The following is a 27,691-nucleotide window of genomic DNA, read 5'->3' as shown; positions in this document are numbered from 1 at the left end:
CGCCTAAGATTTCAGATTAAAACAGCAGAGTAGAAGGAAAGGAGGACCTTTTTCTGCCTCCCCACTTCCAACTACTCTCTGGAGACTGTAGAAAAGACCCTCTTAATAATATTAGTGGGGTGGGCAGGGGAAGGACTATTAGACCATGTGAAAAATGTATATAATACTTCAGAAATATTTTAATATTTCTTCATTTTCAGCTTTGTATTCTTACTTAAAAAGCATGCCTAGACATTCCATTGTTGCGCCCATAACCTAGGTTTAAGGTGCCATTTAGCTCCTAGCTTTCATATCTTAGTTTCTAACATTGTTTTTGACATAATGGGAGACAGACTAGGATGGTAGTGCTGAAGGTGGTGTGATACAAGGTGAGGAAAGAAAATGGCTCAACATTCATTCTAAGAATGTTATATTCAAACATGGTAACAGCAATTTTCACTTCCATTCTTTGGGGACAACATACAACCTGGAATTCCAAAATAAATAAATAGACCACATATTCAAAAATGCAATACTGCAAACCTAACTACACAACAGTAACCAGAATTTAGAAGATACTTGCTAAAACTCTTCATCACTACAGAATTACACTCATCCTATAACATCTAATTCAATTTTCTGAGTGCCATTCTTGACATAGCCAAAAGAGCCATGCATATGATGGAAGTATCAGAAGACAGGGTAAATTCTGCAGGGTGCAGAAGTACGAAAGAGGGGAGGACCCTAAAAGGGAGAATACCCTAGAAACTAGCCCAGTGAAGACTGAGTATGTGTGGAATGTGGACTGCTGTGGGTGGGGGAGAAAAGGGAGTGGAGTAACTAAAACCCAAACATAACTACTCCAACATTTTGCTGCAGATCTCACTTGTAATTCTATAGCCCTTTGCAGTATATATCTTAAGTGGTGGCTCCCTGACTGTTGAATGCTCCTAAGAGAGGCTTGCCTGGCGCCATCATTGCATGTCTTTAGGTGCCAAGGAAAAATATTCACCTTACCCAGGCCTTTAGCCATTAAATAATCTATGGCCTTTTAAAGCTGTGTTGGTGAGGTGGGGAGTACTGTTATTATGAACATTTTTTATTATTTTTTTTTATTATGCTGTCTGCTATTATGCTTTTTATTATGTTTTTGTTATTGATGCTCCATAAAATGTGTTCTTAATGTTGTACACTGCCCTGGGATCTTTTGATAAAGGGTGGTGTATAAACCGAATAAAAAACAATGAAATAAATAACTAAATAATATTGAATTGAGACCTGGGCTTTCTTCCAAGGACCTCAAGATGCTGCAAATAACATGGGTTATTTCCCATTTTATCATCAAAACAACCCTGTGAGATAGCTTAAGTTGCAAGATCAAGCTGTAGTTCCTTGTATTTAGTCACATAAAATCCGTGGTGGCCCTAAATGTACAGTGGTACCTCTGGATACGAACGGGATCCGTTCCGGAGCCCTGTTCACATCCAGAAGCGAACACAACCCACGTCTGTGCGGGTCGTGATTCGCCGCGCCTGCGCATGCGGCAAAACCCTGAAGTAACGCGTTACGTTACTTCCGGGTCACCACGGAGCGCAACCCGAAAGCGCTCAACCTGAAGCAACTTCAACCCGAGGTATGACTGTACATGCTAATTCACACAAAGTGCTTGAGCATCATGATCTGAATGGGAACCTATGTATTCATCTAAAATATGAGCAGAGGTCTGCTTAAATATGCTCCTCTTTCTGAAACATGACCACTAATGAGAGCTATATAAACAAGAGCAGCCCTGCTGGATCAGATCAAATGCCCATCAAGTCCAGCCTGTCTAGTAGCCAATCAGATGTCTATAGGGAAACAGATACAAATCCAGTTATCAGAGGGAGAATAAATTTTACGTATAAACTTACTTATGTTTAACTAGCTTACAGACGACACTATGCATTTGCCAGTCTTTCCTTTGACACTCCACCGAACAGTAATAGACCTGCTTACACTGTGTGCATCTCAAGGATCCTAAAGAGATTAACACAGCAACACAAAGCGTTGACATTACAGTATGTGGTCAGCAATTTCTGATTCAGTATTCAAGATTTTCTTCTGTGTTCCCATTAAGTTGATGGTCTTTAAAGTCAACCGCACATAGTAGAATTCTATAATACTAAGCCTCTAGGTTTGAAAATCTTTATTATCCATTGGCATAATTTTGAAAACATCAATTCTCCCCTGCTTTGACATGGAAAAATGTAAGATGTTAATCAACATGGATAAGGTACCCTTACATTTAGATAAAATATTAAATATAAGTATAGGTTAATTTTTATTTGTACGCAAATTAAGTTCATTCATGAATCTTACTTACAGTATCTAAAACACTCTACACACAGTTGCCTAGTAATCATTTATACATAATTCACAATTTTTGTTCAGATGTTTCAGTTGTGGTTGAGAAATGATGGCTTATCTAAGATCACTAAGTAAGTTTATGGTAGATGAAGGACACAGGCTTCAACTGACACTTGAGTTCACTTTCCAATTTATAATAAAAAATCCTAACTTCAATTATTATTTTTAAAGTTTGCAAGGTAAGAGGTTGCACTGGTCTATCAGATCAGATAACAGAAACCTACCAGACATTCTACAAAAATGGCATGTGGACCGGTGTAATTGATCACAGCCTGTGGATAAAGTATTGTCAGGAGAGCTCTGTAGTCTTCTCTGCTTTGCATGTTGTAAGGCTGAAGCATGCATCTGCAATATACATTTAGAATAGTTTGAGCAACATTTATATGCCTTAAAATAGTAAAATACTGCCACATAAATAACAGAAATGGAACCGGCCCCACCAAATTCTATTGTCACATCCACAAGGGAAAAAACATGTACTATCAGGGTTAACAAAGGAAGCAGAAAATAACATTGGCACTAAAGGACACATGTAGAAGAAAATTCAGACTCAAATCTTGCAAACTCACAGGACTTATTTCATTTGCTGAGGATGGCAGGAAGGTACTGGCACCATTCATGGCTTCTGATTTCCCTACAATATAGAATAGTAATGTTTAGATATGACCTAGTTTTTCCAAGAAGTAGTAGAAGGGAGATACATTTCTAATTATTAGCCCAGTTGGACAACCAGCTAGAGTTGCATGCTATGCACAATTAGGAGTAAGTTACGCTGAATTCAGATGGACTTACTAAGTACAATATTGCACAGCATGAAATCAATGCTTAATCATTAAACATTTACATTAACCACCACCTAAAGTTGGTAGACTATTCCTATGCAAGCTCATAATGAGATAATATAAAGCTGCTCATATGTAAACAGAACTCAAGAAGGCAACTGCCAAGATTAAGTACCGTATTTTTTGCCCCATAGGGTGCACCTAGTTTTGTTTGAAGCCCGGGACTGCAGGCAGCTCTGCGCAACCCTCGGGAGACCGTCACGAAGTTGCGCCGGTCTCCCGAGGGTTGCGCAGAGCTTCCTGAAGCCTGGAGAGCGAGAGGGGTCGGTGCGCACCGACCCCTCTCGCTCTCCAGGCTTCAGCGAAAGCCTGCATTTGCCCCATAGGACGCACACACATTTCCCCTTCATTTTTGGAGGGGGAAAAGTGCGTCCTCTAGGGCGAAAAATACGGTAATAGCTACTCATTGTTCTTAACACTTACAGAGAAGTGATTTGATAACAAAGCTTCCAATTTTTCATCTATAGTAATGGTTGATTTTCTTTCTCCCTGCCCTCCTTTATTTTGCTTAGACACCAACAAAACCAAACCACGTGTTTACATCATTTGTTACAAAAAATACAAAATCAACAAAAAGTAACCTCATAAGTTCTGACAATAAATCTTCTTACATATAAATCTAACTTCCTGTCTTCTCCATACTTCCTTTAATATTTACTAACTTGTTGCAGTTAATCAACAAGTAATGGTTGATTTTCTAATAAAAGAAAACTTAACCTTCTGCACAGCTGAGCTTCAACACTGAAGCCTGGATGGGTGGGTTGTGGGTGGAAAATGACCGAGATTGCTCATACGATACAAAAACTGTAAAAACACAGCACAAAAATGTTTATTGAAGAAAAGCATTTGTTATATAATACACATTTTAAAGCTGAGGAAGTGCACAATTGGGACAACTAGCCATTTCCATTTTCAAAGGTTTCAAAAAGAAAGCAATAAAACAATTTAAGTACTATAAGTGAAATTGCAAAAGCAACACAAAAGATTAAAGGTATTAAAACTATTTTAAAATGACGTATTTTCCTACCTCTCAGTTCCCCTCCATTCATTTCTGATTTGGTTCTCTGTCTGTTAAAGCTACCATGGCAGCCATCATAACTGCTTTCACTTGAATTACTGCTACGAGTTTCAAAAAACATGTTGGCCTGCTCACAAATCGAGAAGTTGTTGAGAAATTTTGAAGTTTTATCTTCTTCAGTTAAAGAGCTTTTGAAGTTGGGACCTGTGCTGGGACTTCTCAGTGATTCATTTTGAATTTTGAGTTCTTCATTCCTTATAAAACGATTTTGTGCCATCCTGTGCGCATCCGTATCAGAACAATTCCCTGACAGCTGTAAAGTTATTGTTTAGCAACGAGGAAGATGAAAAGAATAAAAAGCAATTAGCAGCTAAAAGAAAATGTGTTGAATTTTTAAATATTCCAGACCAAGATGTCCTAAGCAAATTTTCATTCAATTTTCTGTATTCTTTTTTATTAAAAATAAAAGTGGAATAAAATAAGTTATTCTACAGAAAATATAAAAACCAGTTTTAGCATTAATGTCTTCCCACTAGCTTCAAACAATCATATTAGGGATTTAACAAAACTGCTGGCACTCCTGAAGCCTTGGTGCATGTCCTCAAGGGACAGCCACATGCTGATGTTTATTGGTACAATCCAGAACTCAGCCAGGTAGCATCAGGGCTCAATGGAGCAGTGTGCCACAACTGCAGCCCTGCCACTCATTCCAGAAGGGTGTAAAAGGGGTGGGGAGGTAAACTGTTGCACCAGTATGGAACTGGGGCACATATCAATCCTGGATCAGGCCTAATGCAGTCATGTGACAGCAGTGGAACCAGGTTGGGATCCAGTGTTCCAGCTGGAGGAACAGGGAACTCAGTTCAAGTCAACCAGCCCAGAACAAAAGGGGTATGCATTGCTGTGTTAATGTCCTTGCTGAAACAAGTGAAAGCAGAACCTGAGGTGGCATTTAGAAGCAATTCCCAGTAAACTATCTTGCATATAAAGCCAGTTATCCTGTTGTTTTCTAATAAGGAGAAGGCAATAAACACCATAGCTGTCAAATGGCTTATATGCACCAATCCAGTTCATCAAAGTTTGGACAAAAGTCATCAGCAGATAAGCAGAAATGCAGAAGGTGATGCTTCCACAATGTGACTGGATACTGCAAATCAACTTTACAAAAAATACAAAGTTTAATCTTTAATTGGAAAGGATGGATTCTCAACCCACACAATTGCACCAGCTGTTACATGGGCTGTACATGTACTCCTAACTCCCCACCGATCCACCTCTTGTATACGGCTAGGTCTGCACATAAGTGGGAAAATACATTAAAACCCAAGATAGCAGGGGCTATAATTTCATTTCAATATATAGTTCTTGAATCCCTCCCACTTGATACAGCTTTTGGATAATCCCCTTCTCATTATTTAAAATAAGAGAAAACTGTGCAAGAAAAAATGGCAACTTACAATAGAGCATTGCTAATAGAGTCCTTTCCATGCTGTTCTCATTTTCTACCTGCAGGAATATCTGTCTGTCTCTCCCCTTTTCATTTACAGTACAGAAGCCTTTAAAAGAAAACCTTATTTATCACCTCAACACTCTTCTACTGCATGTATAGATATGGCCCTCCAATGTCCATTCTACACGTCTTAAAACAACTGGCTGGCATGTAACTAAGCTTTACTCAGTGTAGACCACTGAGATTAATGAACCTAACTTGGTCATGTTCATTAACTTCCATGAGCCCACTCCAAGTTAACCTTAACCAAATACCACCTGATCATTTTACGTCGTGCAGAGTGCACACTGGTGAGTCAAATCTGTGCATGCCGTAGAACTTAGTGAACTTTGATCACTCAGCACTCTTTGCACAAGGACAGGTAAGGGTAGCGTGCCTTAAGTCAGGCCCATTAATTTCAGTGGGTCTACCCTGAGTAAAACCTGAATATTACCTCATTGACCCAAAGCACCTTAACCCAGAAGCAAGCTACCTGATTTCACCAGGATTTTGTGAAATCAGATAAATGTGAAAAAGATTGTGGCATAATATCAACTACTACACAAGCCACGCATGAAGGGGGACGACAATGGCAAGGCAGATGTGGGTTCACGGTTAAAACCAGGGACAACGAACCCGGCTCCCCCTGACCATTAGGCAGAACCGGATTTGGGTTTAATGAGGCCCTAAGCTATTGAAGCGGGTGGCACTGGCCACGACTCAGAAAAACTGTCTGCGGAGCAGACAAACGCCAGCTCCCTCGGACTATAAAGCAAGATGAGCACCGCAACCCCAAAGTCGTTCGCGGCTGTACAGTGGTATCTTGGCTTACATACGCTTCAGGTTACATACGCTTCAGGTTACAGACCCCACTAACCCAGAAATAGTACCTCGGGTTAAGAACTTTGCTTCAGGATGAGAACAGAAATCATGCTCCGGAGGCGGCAGCGGGAGGCCCCATTAGCTAAAGTGGTGCTTCAGGTTAAGAACAGTTTCAGGTTAAGAACGGACCTCCAGAACCAATTAAGTTCTTAACCCGAGGTACCACTGTACTTAATAATAATAATAATAATAATAAATTTTATTTATATCCCGCCCTCCCCAGCCGAAGCCGGGCTCAGGGCGGCTAACAACAATCAAATAATCAAAAAATCAAATAATCACACAATCTAAAAATATTTCATTATAAAAATTAATTAAATCAAATTGATGGCAACCAATTAAGCAAAGTTCTGTGCAGGTTGCCAGAGGAGGGAGTCAGGCTGCGCCCTGATCAAAGGCCTGGCGGAACAACTCTGTCTTGCAGGCCCTGCGGAAAGATGTCAAATCCCGCAGGGCCCTAGTCTCTTGTGACAGAGCATTCCACCAGATTGGAGCCGCAGCCGAGAAGGCCCTGGCTCTAGTTGAGGCCAGCCTAACCTCTCTGAGGCCTGGGACCTTGAGGATGTTATTATTTGCAGACCGTAGGTTTCTCTGTGGGGCATACCAGGAGAGGCGGTCCCGTAGGTACGAGGGTCCTAGGCCGTATAGGGCTTTAAAGGTTAAAACCAGCACCTTAAACCTGATCCTGTACTCCACCGGGAGCCAGTGCAGCTGGTATAGTACCGGATGAATGTGATCTCGCAGCGAAGACCCCATAAGGAGTCTCGCCGCGGCATTCTGCACCCAGGAGTTTCTGGGTCAGTCTCAAGGGCAGCCCCACGTAGAGCGAGTTACAATAATCCAGTCTGGAGGTGACCGTCGTGTGGATCACAGTGGCTAGGTCAGGGCGAGAGAGATAAGGGGCCAACTGCTTAGCTTGGCGGAGATGAAAAAATGCCGCCTTTGTTATAGCTGTAATCTGCGCCTCCATAGAAAGGGAGGTATCGAAGATTACACCCAAACTCTTAACGGACGGTGCTGGCACTAATTGCACCCCCGCAAGAGATGGGAGTTGCCCCCTCAATCCCATATCGTCCCGCCCCAGCCAGAGGACCTCTGTCTTCGAAGGATTTAACTTCAACCGGCTCCCACGTAACCATCCAGCCACAGCTTCCAGACATCTGGTCAGTGTGTCTGGGGCCAAGTCAGGATGGCCATCCATCAACAGATAGAGTTGGGTGTCATCAGCATACTGATGGGAGCCCAGCCCAAAACTCCGGACAAGCTGGGCGAGGGGGCGCATAAAGATGTTAAAAAGCATCGGGGAGAGAATCGCACCCTGAGGCACTCCACACACCAAGGAGTGGCGCGATGACAATTCCCCCCCAAGCGCCACCCTCTGTCCCCGACCAGAGAGAAACGAGCGCAGCCATTGAAGGACTGTGCCCTGGATCCCCACGTCGGCACTGTCAGGGGTCCCTTTACCACTTTACCTTTTAAGCTACTGAAGGTAATGGGGCCCTTTATATGTCCAGCTGTCCTTTGTCAACAACAAATAGTTGCTGTTTTTTGTGTTGAATATATGCTACATGGTAATTTATGGACCCATTATTACATCATAGGAGCCTACACAACACAAACACTGTATGTAGGTTTTATTTTATTTGTTTTTTATCTTATATTTTGGAAAAGTACATCCAGGTTATTTTCCTTTAAAAAAATTTTGGGGGCCCCGACAGAGGGGGACCCTAAGCTATAGCTGGTTTAGCTTATCCGGCACTACCACTGAACAATGCTGCCCAGGAGTTGGGAGTCCAGAAGTACCTGGAGACCTACAGGTTCCCCCCCCCCCCCGAATTAAACAGCAAACCGCCGCGGGCCCTGCCCTGAAGGAGGCCTAGCGATGCTCACCCACGCGGGGCCCCCTCCGCGGGCGTTACCTGAGAGGCCTTCCTACTCCCAGCCCTGCGCCCCTGGGGACGGAGAGACGAGGACAGCTGCTGGACGCGAGGAGGGAGGAGGTCCTTCTCCTCGATGAAACCCCGCCAGAAGCCTAGAAACGCGCTTCAGCTCGCTGCCGCCACGTAAAGGAAAGAAATAACGCCCTCGACGACGCCTCCCCGGCTCTCTCTTCCCGCTCCGGGCGCCTCGTGCGCCGGCCTCCGAAGTTTTATGCCTAGCTTCGCACCACTCCCCTCCCTCGCGAAAACTGCCGCGTAATCTCAAGGGCGCATGCGCTTGCCTCGCGGGCGACAATGCGCTCTGGTTAACCTGAGCGGGAAGGACTTGCGGGGCGGGGCGGGGGGGGAGAGAGAAGCCAGAAGTGGGGGCTGCCGGGAAGTTAAAACGAAAGGCAGTTCGCGCCGTTTCTGCTTTGCAGACGCACGCATGCCCGCGCCACATCTTTTGCAGCTTTCCAAACCAACAAAATCCGACCGTCTGTTCTGAGTGCGAAGGGGCTAACAAAAAAAGCGTCATATTGGAAGTTCTAAAACATTTTATCTCTTGGATCTGCTGTTTTCTGCATCATTTAGGTTTGCAAAGGGGCCCTCCTGGTGGTTCTATGGACCGCCTTTTGCACGTCGCAAACTGCGCGCACCCGAGGGCAATATTAATGACAGTGATTTTGTACTAGGCTCCAGTGTTGCACTACTTCCTCCTCCTCCTTTTTTATACTATAAAATCGTTTTTTAATTTAACAGGCAATCGGTTCTTGCGGTGGGGCTGTGAAAGTTTTTGCAGCCTGACTCAGTAAAGAGCAGCTCTAATCCCCTGAACCCCATGCGGGGGGAACCGGAACCGACGCACCCAGCCAGGTACCAGGGAGAGCCATCCCTTCCCCTCCCGGTTCCCTATTTCTCTTGTCGATGGCACGCCCGTGGCAGACGATAAAGGCTGCAGAGCTTTCTGGTGACTCAAGCTGTTAGGCAACGCGAGGCGAGGCGAGGTGCGCGAGCCGGAGCCCTCTTTCCTCTCTCTCTCCTCCTCCTTGCAGGCGGATAAACCAAGTCTCGCCCCGCCTCCGCTCCTCCTCTCTCAGCTGAAACCACTCTGGTGTCTGCGGCAGCCATCTTTGTTGATGTGTCAGCTTTCAGTTCCTCTTAGGAGCTTGCAGCAGGAACAAGGGGAGGAGGGAAGGACGACCCCTCGTTACTATTAGCAATGGGAGGGCAGCTACGCTCGCCCAAGATCTTCTGCTTTCCAGCTTCCTAGCAAACTGGTAAGAGCTATCCTGGCAGGGCGGGTGTTCAGACGTGGTTTTTTGGAAACACAAGCAGTGTGGATTGATGTAGCTTGCGAGAGCACCTGTTATTAGGCAGGAGGAGTGGGGTGGGGATGGCAGATCTAGCTTGGTGTGTTTTGTTTCCCAATTGCTTCTTTAGAGTTTGGAATGGTTTCGATGCCCCCGATGCTGAACCTTCTAAGGTGCTTCCCGGCATGTTTCCTCCCTCCCTCCCTGCGGAACATTTCTTAGCATAGTAAAACTAGGCTGCTTGTCCGTGTTAGGTTTTTGTTTTTTTCCATTTCTTTTATTTAACCACATTTTTGGCTAAAAGATGGACTGGAGTCCCCCTCTAGAAATTGAAATACAAAACTGGTGTACCTGCTTTACCAGGAAGTGAAATAATAGGTGAGTACCTTGCCCTCAAGGTCACATAGGCACGCACACATACACATCATTGTATCATACTGTCTGAATTCCCCTGCTGGTTCACATTTCAGAGATGCCTTTGTACAGGTGTGTGGGTGTCAGCTGTCATTAGAAAGCTTGTCTGTCTGGTAGGCTTTTTGTTTATACATCAAAAGTTGTCAGGTGGCCAAATTGCTCAGGACCTTTAACATTTTGACCCCAAATACTTATGGTTGTTCTCTGAATGTGACACCTTTTATGAATACACACCATCAGTATTAACAAGAATTGCTTAATAAAGTATTGTTCTGTCCCATGCAAAGCTTCGGGAGGGATTGTATTTACTGGTTTCAGCTTTATTGATGTCAGTTTATTGTGAGATGTGGAATTTGTCTAAATGTAGTATAGGAGCAGACAATGCAATACTTTCATTCAGTTAAGCATCGTAGCTCTTCTTGGTTCATCTGCTGTGCTTTTCTGTTCTGCATAATTAGCTTGCATCTGAGGCTTTTCTCAATGGAAAATGTTTCTTGCCATTTGTACTTGCTTCAAAGCATTGAGATTAGGAAAGCTTTTTTTCTATCTTGGTTTCTGCTTTTTCTTTCTTCTGTTATCAGTTAGTAGCCTTTAGATATTGCACAGCAAGTGTTTTTGCTAATCATCCTCCTGAGATTTAGAGCCTGATTCTATATCCCTGTTTGTTTAGGAGTAATGCTACTGAATTCACAGGCATTTACTGCCAGGTAAGTGTGCATAGGACTGCAGCCTTTGTTATTGTCTTTTGAGCTATTAACAATGGGCTCTATGGCTTCCATGTTGGAAAACCAGAAGGCCTTATTGCCTGTAAAACCATACAATATTATGAATGGTCACTTACATTATGGCCCTATCCCAGAAAGCAGTTTGTTCACAAAACCATTCCACACAGTTTTTCCACAGTATATTTTAATGCTGCTACAAGTGTCTTCCTGGGCTGACTGTGACAGAGATAAAATCCTATGTACTGAAGCATTTGTTTCAGTAAAGTGCCTTTTTTCATTTTGGGGTGGGTGGGTGCCTTTCCCTTTGTTAATAACATTATATATATTAAAATTAGAGTTTGGTTTTTGATGTATAAGAATCCACATAGCTTAGGTAAAGGTTAGGGTTGTCTTGTATTTCATTTTTGATCTGTACACTTGATAATTGTTGTGGGCCATGCAAACAAAAGAACTGTTATTTGAAAGCTTTGCTGTGATGTGATTCTAAGGCCAGCTGGTATGAGCTGCTGCTACTAGATCTGTTTATTTTTAAAATATTTATTTCCCATCTTTCTAGGCAAAAGAGATATTCAAGCCAGGTTCCCAAAATAGCAAAAAAAGTGCAACATTTATTAACATTAAAGGATATGTAAAAAAAAAATACTGAAAAAGAAGTAAGCCTACAATATTGATAGCTGAAATAGCATAATCATCTGACCTCAAAACACTTGGCAGAACAAAGGTATTTAGGATTGGTCTTAAACATCTAGAATGAGTGTGTAAGATGTTTCATAGCACCTACTTCACTATTCCAGTGTCGTGATCTGTAATACTCTATTGGCATTTCAGGCCAGTTTCTCTATATTCTTTGCCTTTCTATGTGTTTACATAATGCGGTTCAGTGTGCCCAAAGGATAACTGATCAAAACTTATTATTTACAAAGTTTTAGGTGCTGCTGTCAAGTACTCATCTACTCAGTGTAGGTATTTGCAGAAAGAGCTGTGCACTACTGCTTATCACGCTTTGTCCTGCTGGAAGTGGAGGGCTTGGACTCAACAGTTGAGGGTTCAAAATGGATTTAGTGTAAGGCCTTCAGCTCCTCTTAATTTGCCTCTGACAGCTGTCGTTATTTCAAGCTGTTGCAGCTATGCATGTATATGTATAGGATCAGGTTGACAGGTTAACTACATTTTGGCAAGTGTCTGAATAATAAATATATCTCTGCCTAATGTCTTACATTAAAAATACATTCTCAGTTTTAAGCAACCATTTTTAGATTGAAAAAAGGAACAGATTGGATATAGTAATTTATTTTGTCAATAAACTGTTTTAATGCCTGTTCCTTTTGGAACTTGATTGGTCGGTTGCTACCCCCTTACTGTGCTATAACACAACATGAGAAATGAATGGGAATTAAATTTTGAGCTGTAATTCTCCTGTTGACGGAAAGGAGCAAAAAAGATTGGAAGAGAGTTGCCTCTCAGAAATATGCTTCTGAGTTTTTCTACCAGGCTACTACACCCCTGCTTCCTATCAAGCTATTATTTGGCTCTGTGTAGAGACTTAAATATCATTTATGATAATAACCATGTAAAGAATACTTTCAGTAGAAATACCACCTTTATTAAATTTATAGGCTGCTCCATATTACAAGTTCTACATTGATATTTCAGTTAAACCCTGACTGGAGTTTGTAAATCCTGATGTTGCCTATCCCAACCTACCCAAAATAAACATGAATAACAATTCCAGTTTCTGGAAGATTGCTTTGACTTGGATTTTCCTGGGAAATGAAGTTCTAAAGTTCAGGGAAAACACCTCTGTGCATGCTAGTTCTGATTTGTTGCATGGGTGGTAAATATAAGATTGTGTTCCTAGATGCTCTTAAACTTAAATGAAATACAGAGATGGGCCATGTAGGGCTTTCACGGTCATTATCAGTGCCCTGAACTAAGCATTGAAGTGGTGGTGTCATGAGTTTTCAAGCAAAGACTCAAGCATGATCAGGCAAGAACAGCCTTGTCTGAAACCCAAAACAAACCAAACTCTACTCTCATCAATCCTATGGGCCTCTCCTTCCCAAAGGTCCAGAAACTTACTTTGGGGCAGAGGAAATGCTGGCAGATGCTCCACTCCCATGTCCAACAGACGACTGGGACTACAAGCCCCAGAATCCTTGGCAGGAAATAAATACTATATTCACCATTTCTTCTAATGAGAACACCCCAGAGGGCGTTCCCTTGTGGAAATAATGTGGAGAGCGTAATTTTCCTGCAGGAGTCCCTGATCAGAAATGATATTCCGCCAGGGTCTAGGAGGATCTACTGCCTGCACCTACATCTTTCCCCTGTCCCAAACTGAGTTCCTGAACTTTAGGAAATCAGGGAAGAGAGTGGATGCTTTGTGAGCACCTTCAAATCTTTGTGACTTGGTTGTTTAGAATTTTCAGAAAGGTCCAACCCCTTTGGGAGCACACAGTTGGGTACTTCTACAACACTGGATCTTGCGTGTCATGTATTGATATGTCATTGTTTTGTTTTTTTAATGGTACTTTCTCCCAAGTAAATGCATATAGGATTGCAGTCTTGGGTCCATATGTGCAATCAAAGTTAGAATAGGCAGTAGCAGATTACCTGGTTTGTTGTTGTTGTTTAGTCGTGTCCGACTCTTCGTGACCCCATGGACCAGAGCACGCCAGGCACTTCTGTCTTCCACTGCCTCCCGCAGTTTGGTCAAACTCATATTGGTAGCTTCGAGAACACTATCCAACCATCTTGTCCTCTGTCGTCCCCTTCTCCTTATGCCCTCCATCTTTCCCAACATCAGGGTCTTTTCCAGGGAGTCTTCTCTTCTCATGAGGTGGTAGCAATGACCATGCTACCTGGTAGCAATGACCATACTACAGTGTGCTTTATGAACATGGCAAAGGAGGATGACTGTCGGTTTTGTTGTTCATTTGCAAGGGAATGCTTGTTGACAAAATACTTACTGGGTCCACAAACAGTAGAAATGCTGTGTCCACAAACAGTCAGTAGAATAACTGAAGGTGATTTACTTGTTACCATGTGATTTAGCAATGGATACCAGTTATTTCAATATCCTGATGTAGCTGATAATATGACTATGTATACAAAAAGAGAGGTGCAAGAACTGAAGCCTGCCAGAAAGTGATGTCTTCTGCCATGAAAGCCCTGACACTTAATTCTCAATTGTGTGGAGGACTGGCTATGGCTACGGAGTGGTGAGGAAAAGTCACTCTGCCTATGTTCTGAGGTGCTGTCCTTTATTAGTAAGCAGAGGGTTGAACACTTGTTGTGCAGTGCAATCTTACACATGTCTATTCAGAAGTTGCACAGACTTCAGTGCCATTTACTTCCACGTAAGGGTGTGCAGGATTGCCCTCTTAGCTATCTTTTCTGATGTCGGCTTTTGGGCGGTGATGAGAAACAAGCTTTAACCTTTGTAGCTCCACAATAAGGGAAGGGGGGGGGGGAACTAGTTCTTTCCAGTCTTGCAAACCTGAAAAGTAGTGGATCATGGAGCCTAAACTGCATAATAAGAGAGTTGTGTTGTGCAGAATGGGCAATGCCCCAGCTGCCAGAGGTGTACACCAGCCACAAAATCTGACTTGTATCTGTAGCTTGGGGAAGCAGCCCAATCTATTTTGCAGCTGCTCTGTGTATTTCTAATTCGACTAGTTACTCAGGACCAAATTAGACATGTGAAAAATGAAGCTGTGCTCTTCCTACCCCTCCACCCCACTCTGGCTGTCCAATTTACTATAATGGGGAATCTATAAATGACTGTAACTTACTTCCTCTCACCAGAAATGGATGGACTTTTCAGGCATAGGAGTCCCTCCAGAGTGGATTGAGCCTGTCAAATAGCAAGTTTTTTGCAGAGTACCAAGGTTTTTTTTAAAAAAATTTTTTATAGGAAATTAGCTTCTGCCAGAATTGGATGCAATTTACAGACATGGTTGCCCCTTCTGAGGAAGAGAAAGCTTGCTAAATTTCAAAATGATTGCTTACAGTGGCTCTCCTGCAAATACAAACTCACTGTTTTGGGGTGGGGAAAAGAAGAACATGGATAAGCAAGACTTGGGTAGGTGAAAGAACGTGTTATCTCAAAGGTCATTGGTGAAAGGTGTGATTATACTAAACACCACCACAAGGATACAGTGGTACCTCGGTTTACAAACTTAATTTGTTCCAGAGGTCCGTTCTTAACCTGAAACCATTCTTAACCTGAGGTGCGCTTGCGCTAATGTGGCCTCCCGTTGCCGCCGCGTGATTTCTGTTCTCATCCTGGGACAAAGTTCGCAACCCGAGGCAACTACTTCTTTTTTTTTTTTTTTTTAATTTTATTATAAATTTTATTTCCAATATGCACTATTTTAAAATCACAAACATACCACAGAAAAAAATAAAAAAGAAAATAAACAAAGTTAAACAGTAAAAACTTCATCATAAGTACATTTCTCCAAAAGTACTGATTAACATATCATCGTTCTAACTTCCCTCCACCACAATTTGAGCTATATCACCTTATTACCTTTCTTGCATTTCCTTCTTTCAACCTTTATGATTACTTCGCAGATTCTATAATTCGCCTACTGTTATTTTAATATTCTCCAAATTTCTTTCCATGTATAGTATAAATTTCTTCCAATCATTAATAAAGTATTTGTTACTCTGGTGCCTGATCTTCTGTGTCATTATTGCTAGCTCTGAGTACTCAAATAGCTTGTTTTGCCATTCACTAATAGTTGGGATCTTAGATGATTTCCAGTTTTGTGCCAACAATACCCTGGCTGCTGCCGTTGCATACTGGAACATGGTTTGATCTTCTTTCTTAATCTCCTCACCGACCATTCCCAGAAGGAAAGCCTCTGGTTTTTTAGGAAATGTATACTTCAGTATCTTTTTCAATTCGTCATAGATAGAACCCCAAAACCTCTTCACTTCTTCACATGACCACCACATGTGATGGAAGTCACCCTCTTTTTTTTTACACTTCCAACATCTTTTATCTCCCGTTTTGTACATTTTTCCCAGCATAACAGGAGTAATATGCCAACGATACATCATTTTTTCCATATTTTCACGGAGGCTAACACATGCTGTAAATTTCATATCCTTAGTCCAAAGTTTCACCCATCTCTCATATTCTAAATTATATCCCAAATCCATGGCCCACTTTATCATGACCTCCTTCACCTCCTCGTCTTTAGTATCCCATTCCAGTAATTGATTATACATTTTAGATAGGAGTTTATTTTTTCCTTCTAATATTTCCACCTGGAATTTTGATTTTTTCTCATTCATCCCTATTTTTTTATGTTCATTCCATAGGGCGTTAATTTGATGTACCTGTAACCACCCTATTGATTTATCCTTTAATTCTTCATATGACTTAATTTTCCACCCATTATCCGATTTGATCAAGAGGTCTTCGTAGGTCCATTTTTGATTTCTCATATTTAAATTTGGGATTGATGAGATATTGACTGGTGATAACCACCAAGGTATGCCCTTTTCCAACAATCTTTTAGTTCTATTCCATACCTCTAGCAACGCACCTCTAACAATATGATGAGAGAATCCTTTATGCACCCTTTCCTTATCCTGCCATAAATAAGCATGCCAGCCAAATCTAGCATCAAATCCTTCCAGGTCTAACACATCCAGATTCTCCAGAACTATCCAATCCTTAATCCAGCACAGACATGCTGCCTCATAATATAGTTGTAAATTCGGGACGGCAAACCCCCCTCTTTCTCTCCTATCTGTAAGCAATTTAAACTTGATTCTTGCTCTCTTCCCCTGCCAAATAAACCTGGACAAGGTCCTCTGCCAGTTCTTAAACATTGTCGTGAGAGGCAACTACTTCTGGGTTAGTGGAGTTTGTAACCCGAAGCATTTGTAACCCGAGGTATCACTGTACTGACAGCAGACCTGGATGCAGACCATTGGTCAAAACTTTTATTGGTACATCATATGTATTTCTAGCCAAAATAAGTTTAAAAACCAGCAACAGCCAGCACCTGATCCCAAGGCCATGGAAAAGCCACTAAATATACAGTACAATAACAATGATTTCAAGTTGGTTCTGGGTCCAGGATTCCCTATATTCCTGTGCTCTCTGGATTTGGATGCCCTCCGGAAATACTGCATTTTAAAAATCACTGCTGTGCTTATATATTAAAGCAAAGCCTAAATGACAAAGGGACTGCTCTGTACTTGAGTGAAGATGGTGGGGTATTGTTTTGACCCTCTAGTCTAGATTTTCTAACCACAGTGAATTAGTTTTCCAAGGCACTCCGATCACATTGACTTAGGAGATGGATGCTAAAATAACTACTAAAAACTATGTTTGCTGTTCTCATGCCTTCCCCTATGTAAGTCAGTAGAGAAAGAGATTGACAGAGAAAGAGGGAAAGGTAGAGAAATTTCATGGAGAATGAGCAGTGTTCTAACACCACTACTGACCTTTTTTAAAAGGCATTTTTGGTTTGTAACAAGAATGTGACTTTCAGCTTTGTATATTATCTTCCATGCTGTATTTCTGATTGCAAACCCTTAAATCTTCACAGATCTGTGTGGTCGCATAACTTTAGTTTACCGAAGATTTTCCTCCCCAGCTATTTTATTTAATGCTCAGTTGACTTGTTCCTGGTGTTAATCCATTTCGTTAACTATTACCTAATGTTGGATTGGTAAAAATACAGCCCATGTAGTTAAGCAGTATAGTGTAGTGAACTTTACCTTGGAAATCATCTATAAGCAAATCCAGAACAGAATGCAGGTCAGGTCATTCTATGAAAATTATTATGGGATGACTCATGGAGGACATAAAATTAGGAAAGCAATATTAAATATTGAAAACATAGTTCCAGAGGTATTGGAAGCAAAGAAATCTACAGCTGAGCTGAAGGTGTATAGCTGCTGTTGATGTTTAGCATTAGTCACTAGATAAATAGTTTCAGGCATTTCATCTTAAAACCAAAATGGAGTATTTGCAACCTTAGTCCTTCTCTCTTTTTTAATGAAACAAAATAAAGAATGTAAAGAAAAGGCTGTCTATTAATTTAAAACTTGGGTAATTTTTAGTATAGCATTTTGTCTGCTGTCAATGTGGGCTGTGTTGCATGCGGGTGGAAGAATGAACTTGGAGAACTTATTTGGGCAAGGTCATGTTCTACAATAGCAAAAGGACAGCAAATATAGTCAAGTGTGGTCTGTCTGGGATTATTTATTTACTGATGACACAGGCATTCAACAAGCAGTGGGGAATAACGTATTTTCCTGTCAATTTATTTGCTTGGTTTAAACCAGGGTTTGAATATTGGGAGCATCTTCCTTGCCTGCCCATCCTCCTTCTTCACTTCCTAGTTTGGGGTAACCATAGGTGTTGTTTTTTTGTGTGTGTGTGATGCCTGAATTGGTTACCACTAGCCATAGTTTAGCTTCAAGTCCACTTCAAACCATGACTCCGATTCCAGTTTAGAGCCATGCTATGGCTAGTTTGCCAGATAGGGCTGGAGATAATATCAGTATATAAGGAGGAAGGGGGAAGGCATGGCAGCTTGGTACATGTGACATCTGAATTGAGTGTGGCTAGAGTACTGGGAAAATGTTAACATCTCTATGGCAAATTGATAAGTCTTTAGGAAAGACATTGAGATCCCAAACAACCATTAAGAATGCACAATTATTAAGGTTTCTAAAAAAAGACTGGAAAGGTTCAGCCAGGAAAAGAAGTCAGTTGCTGATTGCCCCGTGAGCTTTAATATTTCTGCTGTTTTTGTGTGAAGGGCAATTCTTTATAGTGTTTGCTTTTCTGCCCAAAAAAATTCTGAAGGACATTGAAAATGTCCACCCCTATTTATTATTCTGTACATCAGGGTTCATTGTGTTTGTTGTGAATTACAGTATATATATTTATGTTTGGGGTCGTGGGCTGTTCCTGAGGCTGATGGCTGACTGTCATCTTTGGAGGATATTGGCATCTTTCATTCCAAATTTGTTTGTGTATGTGCTTTCCCTTTCTGCTGCCACATCTTTATCAAGTTGCATTGGTGATCTGCCTTGCTTATCTTGCTTTGATGCATTTTTTAAAAAAATTGGGACCAACAGATACTGATGAAAGTAAGCAACATTGAATAAAATGGTGTGGTACTGCCTCAGCTTCAACCCCCCCCCCCTTTTGTTAGCAGTAAATTTTATTTTGTCAGTACCACTCTATAAAATATGTTAATTTTTTCTTCTTTAGATCTTGTTCCTGTTTCCCCATACATCTTTTACCAGATGTTTAGAGAGTGATCAGTGCTATTAACATGCTACCGTAATAAGCAAGGAAATAACACTGATTTCATTTATTATGTTTAGTTTCTTGTCCTTTTGAAGTGTAGTTAACAATATTTTAAAATATCTACAAAGACTTCTGATTTTACTAACTGATTTGAAAGGAAACATTGCATTTAAAGGGACAGCTTAAACAAATTTCTAAAGCAGGCCTTATAGCACAGTCACTTGAACTTTACTTTCACAATAAGCTTTAGAATCTTTGTTCCTTTATAACAAGGCGCAGCTCCCACTTATCTGCTGAGAGCAGGAATAGTCCACACAAAGATTACACTTAAACAGCGTAATGTTATTTCTTTTAGTATTGTGTGATAACACTTTAAATACTATTAAACTAAAAATAATACAGATCTTGGGCTTCTAACTGGAATAAAAACAACATTTTATTTGTACACGTCTTTATCACTTTCTGTGACGGCAAAGCAATATTCGTTGTTCACCAAGAATTAAAAGATACCCACTACTGTATAAAATAAAGTGCTGACTATAGAGCATCCTGTTTACTTTGCTTTTTTGACTTTAAGACCTCTAAGAAAGAGAGGAAATGAGCTATTTGTTTTGTGCTCAGTTGCTTAATGTTCTGTGTTAAAAGGGATTTTATATTTGGATTGTAGGAAAGTCTTAATTATATATATTTAATGAGAAAATGAGAGTACTCTGCACTATTCTTCTAGCAACAAATAAAAATAATATGCAGATGTACAGAAGGAAGCGTCTTACTATATGTCTTGGAAAGTGCTTTGTCTATTTTTCTGGCCTTTGTGGGTTTGGAGACCTCTCAAGATATCATCGTAACAATCCATTAATCCAGGGGTTCACAGTGGGTACCTGGAAACACCTTATTAGCTTATTTGCTGGTGACACTGCCATCATCAAGGCCCAAAAGCTGCTCTTCCAGAGGTAATTAAAACTATAAATTATTGTTGGGTGGTGTTTGGTTTCTTTATAAACAATGACAAATCAGAGACCTTGTTTTGGAATGTGAACTTGCAGACTCAACCAGAAATTAGATGATCCACCAAACTTGTTCTACCTCCTTGCAATGTTTTGGGGTTCTAATTCCTAGGAATCTGAACAAATTGCTTCATTTAAAGTACCCTACTTCCACCCCCAAACATACTGTAGAGGACTTGAAGGCTTGGCAGGCTTTGAATTTTTTTTTCTATTCTGAGGAGGGTGGCTACTGTAAAAATGGTAGACCAGAATCTTGTTTCTATTTCAAGTCCTGTCGATTTCACATAATACCCTTACCTCTTGGCAACTTCTTATTTTTTGCTGCAAAATTAAATCCAGCCAGGGAGGCTGGGAAGTCGTTTATTTACCAACATATTTTGATGCCTTTCAGCTACGGCAAATCGTTCTGATGATTTTAGCAGATCTACCAACATCTTGGGTTGCACTGGATGCACAAGATTCTCCTTCTCCCTCTAATTGTGATCCCCTTTTTGCTCCCAAAGAGGTCAATATGGAAGTCTTTATTACACTATAGATATATGGAACAGAAGGTGTAAGAAACTAGCCTCCATACCCCTCATCCTTAATCCCCTTTCCTTATATACCACAATTTCAGGCTCAAGATAAATTAACAGTATCTAACTATTCTTTCCAAAGCGGGACTGCATCGCCTGCAAGACTGTTATGAGAACAACATGCCAGTTACAGAATCACAACTCTCGGAATACTTGAAAGATTCAGGAGTAGATCTGCTACGTATCAATCAGATCGGCATCATCTTGAAAGATCCTATGTTACATGGTGTAGCCACTAGAGCCCTGGAACTTAGGAACATCTAGCTGTGGCAAGCACCCAAAAAGGCAGGGTCTTTCCACTTACTGCTTTGAAATCAGTGTGAGAGATGAACCCTATAGGCGAACTGAAAGATTCTCAGTGGCTTAAGATCTGGTCCACTTATCCCTCTAGGTCCACGTCTGCTAACATTAGGGAGAGGTTCAGTGCTGGTTTTTAACTCTGGTCTGACTAGCTCATACTGTAAGATCTGGTTCCCCCTTATGCTGGCGGGGTTGTAAGGTACGAGGAACATATTTGCATATGTGGTGGAACTGTAATTATGTACACAAATTCTGTAAGCAGGTTCCAATGGAGATAGGTAGTATTGTTGGCAAACAGGTCACCTTGGATGCTAAGCTATGTCTCTTATCTATTTTTGATGGTGACAATGCCGACCTTACTTCTCAACAGTAAATTCTATATCTGTTGGCTGCTGCTCATCTAGTGATCTCTCAAGGGTGGAAGGATGCATCTTGTTATTTTGTAGTATAAAAAAGTCATATTCATTGCCATTTCTGAAAAACTGACTCAAAAAAATACTTTGCTTCTGCTTCGGAGTCGTTTGTGATTTATATGACCAAACAATCTCACGGTTGGCACAGTCCCACTAAATAAGTTTAATTGGCAACATTCATGAACATTTCGTATGGTTGGTAGAAATATGAACCTTGCATTGCACCATGAAATATATTTTATGTCATTCATTCTTTTTAAGCTTTATATGATGATTATTATTTTATTATCTTGTAAATTTATTCTTCCTGTTTTTTACAACTGTTTTTAAGTACAGATAGGATGAACCTGTGTAATCATCAGCTTGTCAAAATCAGCCCTTTGGAATGTTCTATATTAAGGCCACTTAGGCTGTGATGTTTTCATTATATGTGATATTTTATATGTATATATTTTAATTCATAGAATCAAAGAATTGCAGTGACCCCAAGTCCAACCCCTGCAATGCAGGAATATCGACTAAAGCATTCAAGACAGATGGCCATCCAACATCTGGTTAAAAACCTCCAATGAAGGAGAGTCCAAATAATTCTACTAATGCTTTATAGATAGATATACCCCAATTTGGTACCAGGGTTCCTGAAGTGGAACAGGCAGTCTTAAGTCCACATTTGAATGCCAGGTGCCATTTTGAATCAAGATGGCGTACCAAAATGTAACTTTGCCCAATTTGGCCGGACAGTTCCAAACTGCATTGATTGGGATGCCTTTAAAGATACTGTCATTCCAGTTTTACATGATACTTCCCAAGATCAAGGACTAGGTTTTGGTATATGGTTGGATACCATTGGACGTACTCCTCCCGTCTTTTTCTCAATGAAGGTCATCCATAAGGGTAACCAAGGCTGATTTCAGTCCCATACTGTGGTCTGTGCCCAGATTGGAAAGGATCTAAATAATCAGTGTGTCAGATACGTTCATATTTTAATCAGTTACTATGAGATAAATGTTTAATCACAACACCTATAATATATGTGTTTCAGATAGGCAGAGTGATAACAGGTTTTATTAGGAAAGATGTTTTAAGTTGGCATTTGAAGGAAGAAGAAAAAGGTTCACATAGGTTTTCTGGGAAAGAGTCCCATATCACATGTAAGGCAATGCCTTAAATATATATGCAGTAACCCCTGTTATCTAGTAACACTCCAGAAGAGCCTTTAAATGTAAACAAGTACAATGTCCATCAGTTCTGTGAAAGATCAATTAATTGCAATGAGTGCAATCTGCTTCTATCGCCTAGAAGTCATACTGTCTGAAGAAAAGCCATGGACTTTGTCCCTTCATAGGGTAGAAAGCAGGAAAAGCTTTTTACATTTTTTCATCATCATATCTGGTAACAGGAGGGTGGGTGGAGATGGCGCAGCTATATGACCTGCCCAGTAGCAGATCTTTCAGGAGTCCCAAATCAAGACATTTTGCTTGTAGTAAACCCCACTGACTAGTCACGGCAAAGGGCAGGCCAAGTTTTCAGTGTGCAGTTAAGCTTTTTGTTGATTAATCAGTTGAATGCTGCAGCTTGATCATTTGGCTTTCAATATGCCACTTGAACCCAGCTACCCACTGACTTACCAAGTACTGGAAGCAAAATACTCTTATACTTCACATTTCCCGGCATGGATATAGGACTGTGAAACAACTCTGATGAGTGGGGATTGGGTGCGGCATGCGGCATAAACCTTACCTCTGGGAGTGGTAGTGCAAAGTGTTACGGCCTTGTGTGTTTGTACAGACATAGTTCATTAGAACATAGGTTTTCAACCTTTTTGAGCCCACAGCACCCTTGACCAACTACATTCTTTCTGCAGCACCCCTGTGGGCCTCAGGAGTGCAGTTATGTCACCCCTTGCCCGCAGAGCTGGCAGTCTCTCACCCTTTTTCGAACACGCTCTTTTGTGAAATGTTCCCTCAGCCTCCTCTCCTCTCCTTGGGAGTCCTCTGGGCAGCCACTGCTGCTGCCCCTGTTATCTGAGCTGCCCCCCTCACCCTCAAAGAGAAGTGCCTCCTCACACTGCCCCACAGAAATCTGGGACTTGTCTGTCCATTCCCAACAGCAAGGGCTGGCAGACGGACTGGCTGGCCTCCCTCCCTTGCTTGCTTGCTTACTCTGAGGCCGTCTCAGCTCCTGGCAACCAGCACCCCCTGACTAGCCCCAGAGGTACCATTCACCTACAAGTCTACAGCTGTGCAAGACTTTGGGAGGCAGAGATGTGAGAGGGTATCCGAGGAGGGAGGGAAGGAAAGAGGGACAGAGGCCAGTGTTGCCCACAGCACCCCTGACCATCATTCAAGGCACCCCAGGGTGCCACGGCACACTGGTTGAAAACCACTGCATTAAAAATATTTGGTTAAAGAGTTAAATCCCAAAGTATCTAACTTGCCCTTTTTTTAGGTTTTATGACTCAATCTGTGCTGATACTTATCTGTTTATCTTTGGTAGTTGTTGAAAGCGATCAAGGTTATTGCAGGGAAAAAAACGTTTTATGACTCAAAACTATTTTACTCTTACGTTTTCTTCCCAGATTCTTGGTGAAAAGATGGATGAGCAATTACAAGAAGAGCAAAGTCCTCTGTATCCGGTCAACCTTTCAAAGACTGATGACGTATCTTCCAGCTCATCAGCTGTTGAAGAAGCAGAGAAAACACTGGGAATTCAGGATAGTTTACAGATTGCAGACACTGGAGGTGAAAAAAGCCCTTTGAGCATAGAAAATAAACAATTGACACTGGATCCCAGTTCAACAGCTCTTGATGCAAGTGGAAATGGGGATGTTGTTGATGCACAGCTTACACCAGACGTTAATGGAGATGGAGGTGGAGATTGTTGTGCTAAACCATTTGAAATGCAGACCAAAGAGGACTGTTTACCTATGGGAGACTGTAAAGGACAAGTTTCTAAAACTGATGACACAGATCGATCCCTGGTACACCTATTGCATGACGATATGAAAGGGCCTCACGGGGTCTGCTCAGAAAGCCCTTATGACACAGATTGTACTAAGAATCTTATCTCAACTATTCAGAACGCTTCTTCTCAGGAAGCTTTGTTAGAAGAAATAGAGTCTGAACTACTATCGACGGGTTTGTTGAAAGACCATAAACTTCCAAATGGGGTGTGCAAGAGTGAAGCTACGTTGGCTGTACTTGAAAAATGCATGCAAGATAAATATCTGCAGCAAGAACACACAATAAAGAAGTGAGTACTGGGTGAACATCCGCACATAGATCTTTAAACATGAATGTTATCCATTACGTATTGTGGAGTTACAGCTTTGTGCTGTGTAACTATAGCGATGTCTTTGTGGCTAAATGGTCAGCTTGGGCAAACAACATTGCTTGCAGGAGCATTTTCAGTTTTCAATAGGCAGAGAGATTAATTCATATATAAACTCATCAGTCCATAAAGTGACCATATGGTTTCCAAAGCATACGTTAGGTAAGGCAATCACGTGCCAAAATTCACATAACTGTGTGTCAAGTGTTCTGTGGGGTTTTAGATTTCTGGGGGTTTTTTTTATACTCTCCTTCAGTTGATGGATTCAGACATGGTGTGTTTGAAACTGAGTAGTTTCAAAAACAGTTTGGGGTTCGGTATGCGGATCTTCTGTTTAATGGATAAGAGTAAATTCTAATGCCTTTGAGGACCCAACTATTGGTTACTGTATGTTAGTCCAAAAGCCCCTTTCCATTGCAAAACACTCTACAGAGAGGTACTTTGCAGTGAGGATGGGGGGACAGAATGCTAAACCTTTTTCCTGTGAGGTGTTTCCTTATTCTCACTGCCACAATTGGATTCTACAACCATGTTTGTAGTACATTTAAATCTAGAACATTGATGGGCAGGAAAAAAACCAACCTGGCAGGAACTATCTTCTTTCCTTGGTTTTCTTTTAACTGTGTTTCATTCAGGTTAAACTAAATTTATCTCATTGCAGTTTACCTCTGTCCCCAGCTTGTATCCAAGGATCACTTTGCTGCTTGGACAAGGCAGGGTACATCAGGTACCAAACCCCTCTACCCACTGCAGTTCCTCATGCCCCCTGAAAAGCAGCTCTGTGGGGTTGGGGGGGCCTTCTGGAATACTATGGGATATTGTGCAGAGGGCTCCAGTAGATAGGGGTTGTGGCAAAAATTGGATGCCCCTGCTTTGCCCAAATGGTAGTGGGTTCCACTACTGGCAAAGCCACTATTGAAGACAGCCGCTGGTACTTTAATATTAGAGGAAGACTGCAGTCATTCGTAGCAGCTTATTTGCTACCTCATTTGAATTATTTTTAGCGAGGGTTTGAAACAGGCCTGCAGTGATGTAGGGTTAAACACACCAGTTGCTTCTTAGTACAGCAATTTTTAGAACTTATTGACTAGGCATATGATGTAGCACAGCTTCTTGCATGCAGACGTCATTGAAATCCATAGTATTTGTGCATGTTTTAATGTAGTTACCAAAGAAAAGACAAATATGGTGACTAATATGCAGATCAGGAGGATAATCGGAACTTTTGGCCTTGGACAACAACATTATTATTATTTTGTCAGAGCTTGGAAGCCTGAGGTGTTCTCCAGCAGCCTTTGAGAAGCTGTGTAGGACCCTCCTTCCTTTGAGTCTTCTTCCAGGCTTGAAGCCTTACATCACAGAGTAACTGAAGCAAGAAGAGAGAACGAACAATTAATTGAATGTGTTGCTACTGAACAAGGTTATCTAATAACATGAAATAATCAGAAGCACATTAAAGTGCACTAGAACACATAATGTCACTAGAATCTTCTGATGAAGGAAGAAATGGATGCCACAGAAACTTAAAAGGGAGACCAAAATCAAATAAATTATCTATCTCTTCTGCTCTTCTGGTCCATGTCTCTCATCCCTCTGCAGTGGCCTGACAGCTGGCAGGGCAGATTTCCATGTCACACTGACGTATGTATGGGCCTCTGTGTATGAGGATGTGTATTTTGTAATGTGATAATGGCCGTGCCAGTCTGTCCAAATATATATTTTGCTCACTTGCACATGTAAAAATATGCTGATGTCACCATCCTAACACTTTACCTTATTTATAGGAAACTAACTGTGTATATGGAAAATAGTAAGGGCAGTAGGTTTAATTTTTTTCTTGGCAAAGAAATAGCAACCCAATACTCTTTTTAATCTCTCTCTCTCTCTCTCTCTCTCTCTCTCTCTCTCTCTTTCTCTTTCTCTTTTAAAGCTGCTTCTGGGGCAAGGTAGAGTATCCTGCCCCAGTGAGTAAGCTATACTCTTGCTTGTGAATTGTTTATCAGCAAAGACCTTCCCAGAGCATGTCTGTGATTACAAAGAGACTTTCCAGCCATGACAGGATGGTGTGTGAAAAACTTCCAAACAGCTGTGTTTTTTAAGTTCTTAAAAATATTGATTTTATACATAAGCTATCACTGGATCTTGCAGTTACAGGAAATGTCCTCTGCTGTGAGTCTAAACCAACCAAACTCTGTGATGTAATAACTTCCCAATCTTGCAGGAAACATGCTTACTGTATGTTTTAGGTAAATTTTATTTGGTCCACTTTGAACTGAGGTAAACTTCCGTTTCCAAAAGAAACAGAATTTCACTGAGAATCAAAGGTGGCCCTCGGGCAGTCTAATTTCAGTAGGCTGGTGCTGGAGTTCAGCAGTCTTTGGTTTTTTTAAACTATGGCTAAAGAACTAGGAATAGGCCACAGGATTTTGTGCTCCCCTCCCATACATAGCCTCCTCCTTCTACCACCAATCTTGAGGTAAACCTGCCCTGTTCCTTGTTGTAATACATGCACTGATGTTTCTTCTTGGGCTGCTTAACCCATCCTTTTTTACCAAGACATTTAGTGGCTACTGTGCTAAGGACAATCCTACACATGCCTACTTAAGAAATGAGTTCCGTTGAGTTCAGTGGGGTTACTCCCAGGTAAGTGAGTCTAGGATTGCAGCATTTATGTCTGTGTCCGTACAATAACAAATGATGGTAAAAGGCAGTAAGGTGAGTGGAGAATGAGAGGAGGTTATACAGTGGTACCTCGGGTTACGTATCCCTCTGGATACATAATCTTT

At 41.4% G+C, this 27,691-nt stretch overlaps 2 protein-coding genes across 7 annotated transcripts in view; one reads left to right on the top strand and one right to left on the bottom strand.

Annotated features, from left to right (window-relative positions):
- TDRD1 (tudor domain containing 1) overlaps positions 1–8,775 on the bottom strand; it is a 31,312-nt gene extending 22,537 nt beyond the window's left edge. Inside the window, exons 1-7 of one of the 5 annotated variants that reach the window (XM_081005959.1) lie at positions 8,507–8,775; positions 5,703–5,801; positions 4,255–4,558; positions 3,945–4,031; positions 2,955–3,019; positions 2,610–2,730; positions 1,890–1,995 (exon numbers count right to left, since the gene is read on the bottom strand). In XM_081005959.1, coding sequence (XP_080862085.1) covers positions 1,890–1,995; positions 2,610–2,730; positions 2,955–3,019; positions 3,945–4,031; positions 4,255–4,522 — 647 coding nt within the window. In that variant the 5' untranslated portion in view covers positions 4,523–4,558; positions 5,703–5,801; positions 8,507–8,775. The remainder of the gene's footprint in view (positions 1–1,889; positions 1,996–2,609; positions 2,731–2,954; positions 3,020–3,944; positions 4,032–4,254; positions 4,559–5,702; positions 5,802–8,506) is intronic. The other 4 variants (XM_081005958.1, XM_081005962.1, XM_081005961.1 and 1 more) reach the window with 4 other exon arrangements.
- A 431-nt stretch (positions 8,776–9,206) lies between these two features.
- The window catches only part of CCDC186 (coiled-coil domain containing 186), a 39,509-nt gene continuing 21,024 nt past the window's right edge, over positions 9,207–27,691 (top strand). Inside the window, exons 1-3 of one of the 2 annotated variants that reach the window (XM_081005965.1) lie at positions 9,207–9,815; positions 10,933–10,969; positions 24,154–24,827. In XM_081005965.1, the coding sequence (XP_080862091.1) occupies positions 24,169–24,827 (659 nt within the window). In that variant the 5' untranslated portion in view covers positions 9,207–9,815; positions 10,933–10,969; positions 24,154–24,168. The remainder of the gene's footprint in view (positions 9,816–10,932; positions 10,970–24,153; positions 24,828–27,691) is intronic. The other variant, XM_081005964.1, reaches the window with a different exon arrangement.

The sequence above is a fragment of the Podarcis pityusensis genome, assembly GCF_964106645.2.
Source record: "Podarcis pityusensis genome assembly, chromosome: 5".
NCBI classification, from domain to species: domain Eukaryota; kingdom Metazoa; phylum Chordata; class Lepidosauria; order Squamata; family Lacertidae; genus Podarcis; species Podarcis pityusensis.
This window is presented reverse-complemented; position numbering and strand designations above follow the sequence as displayed.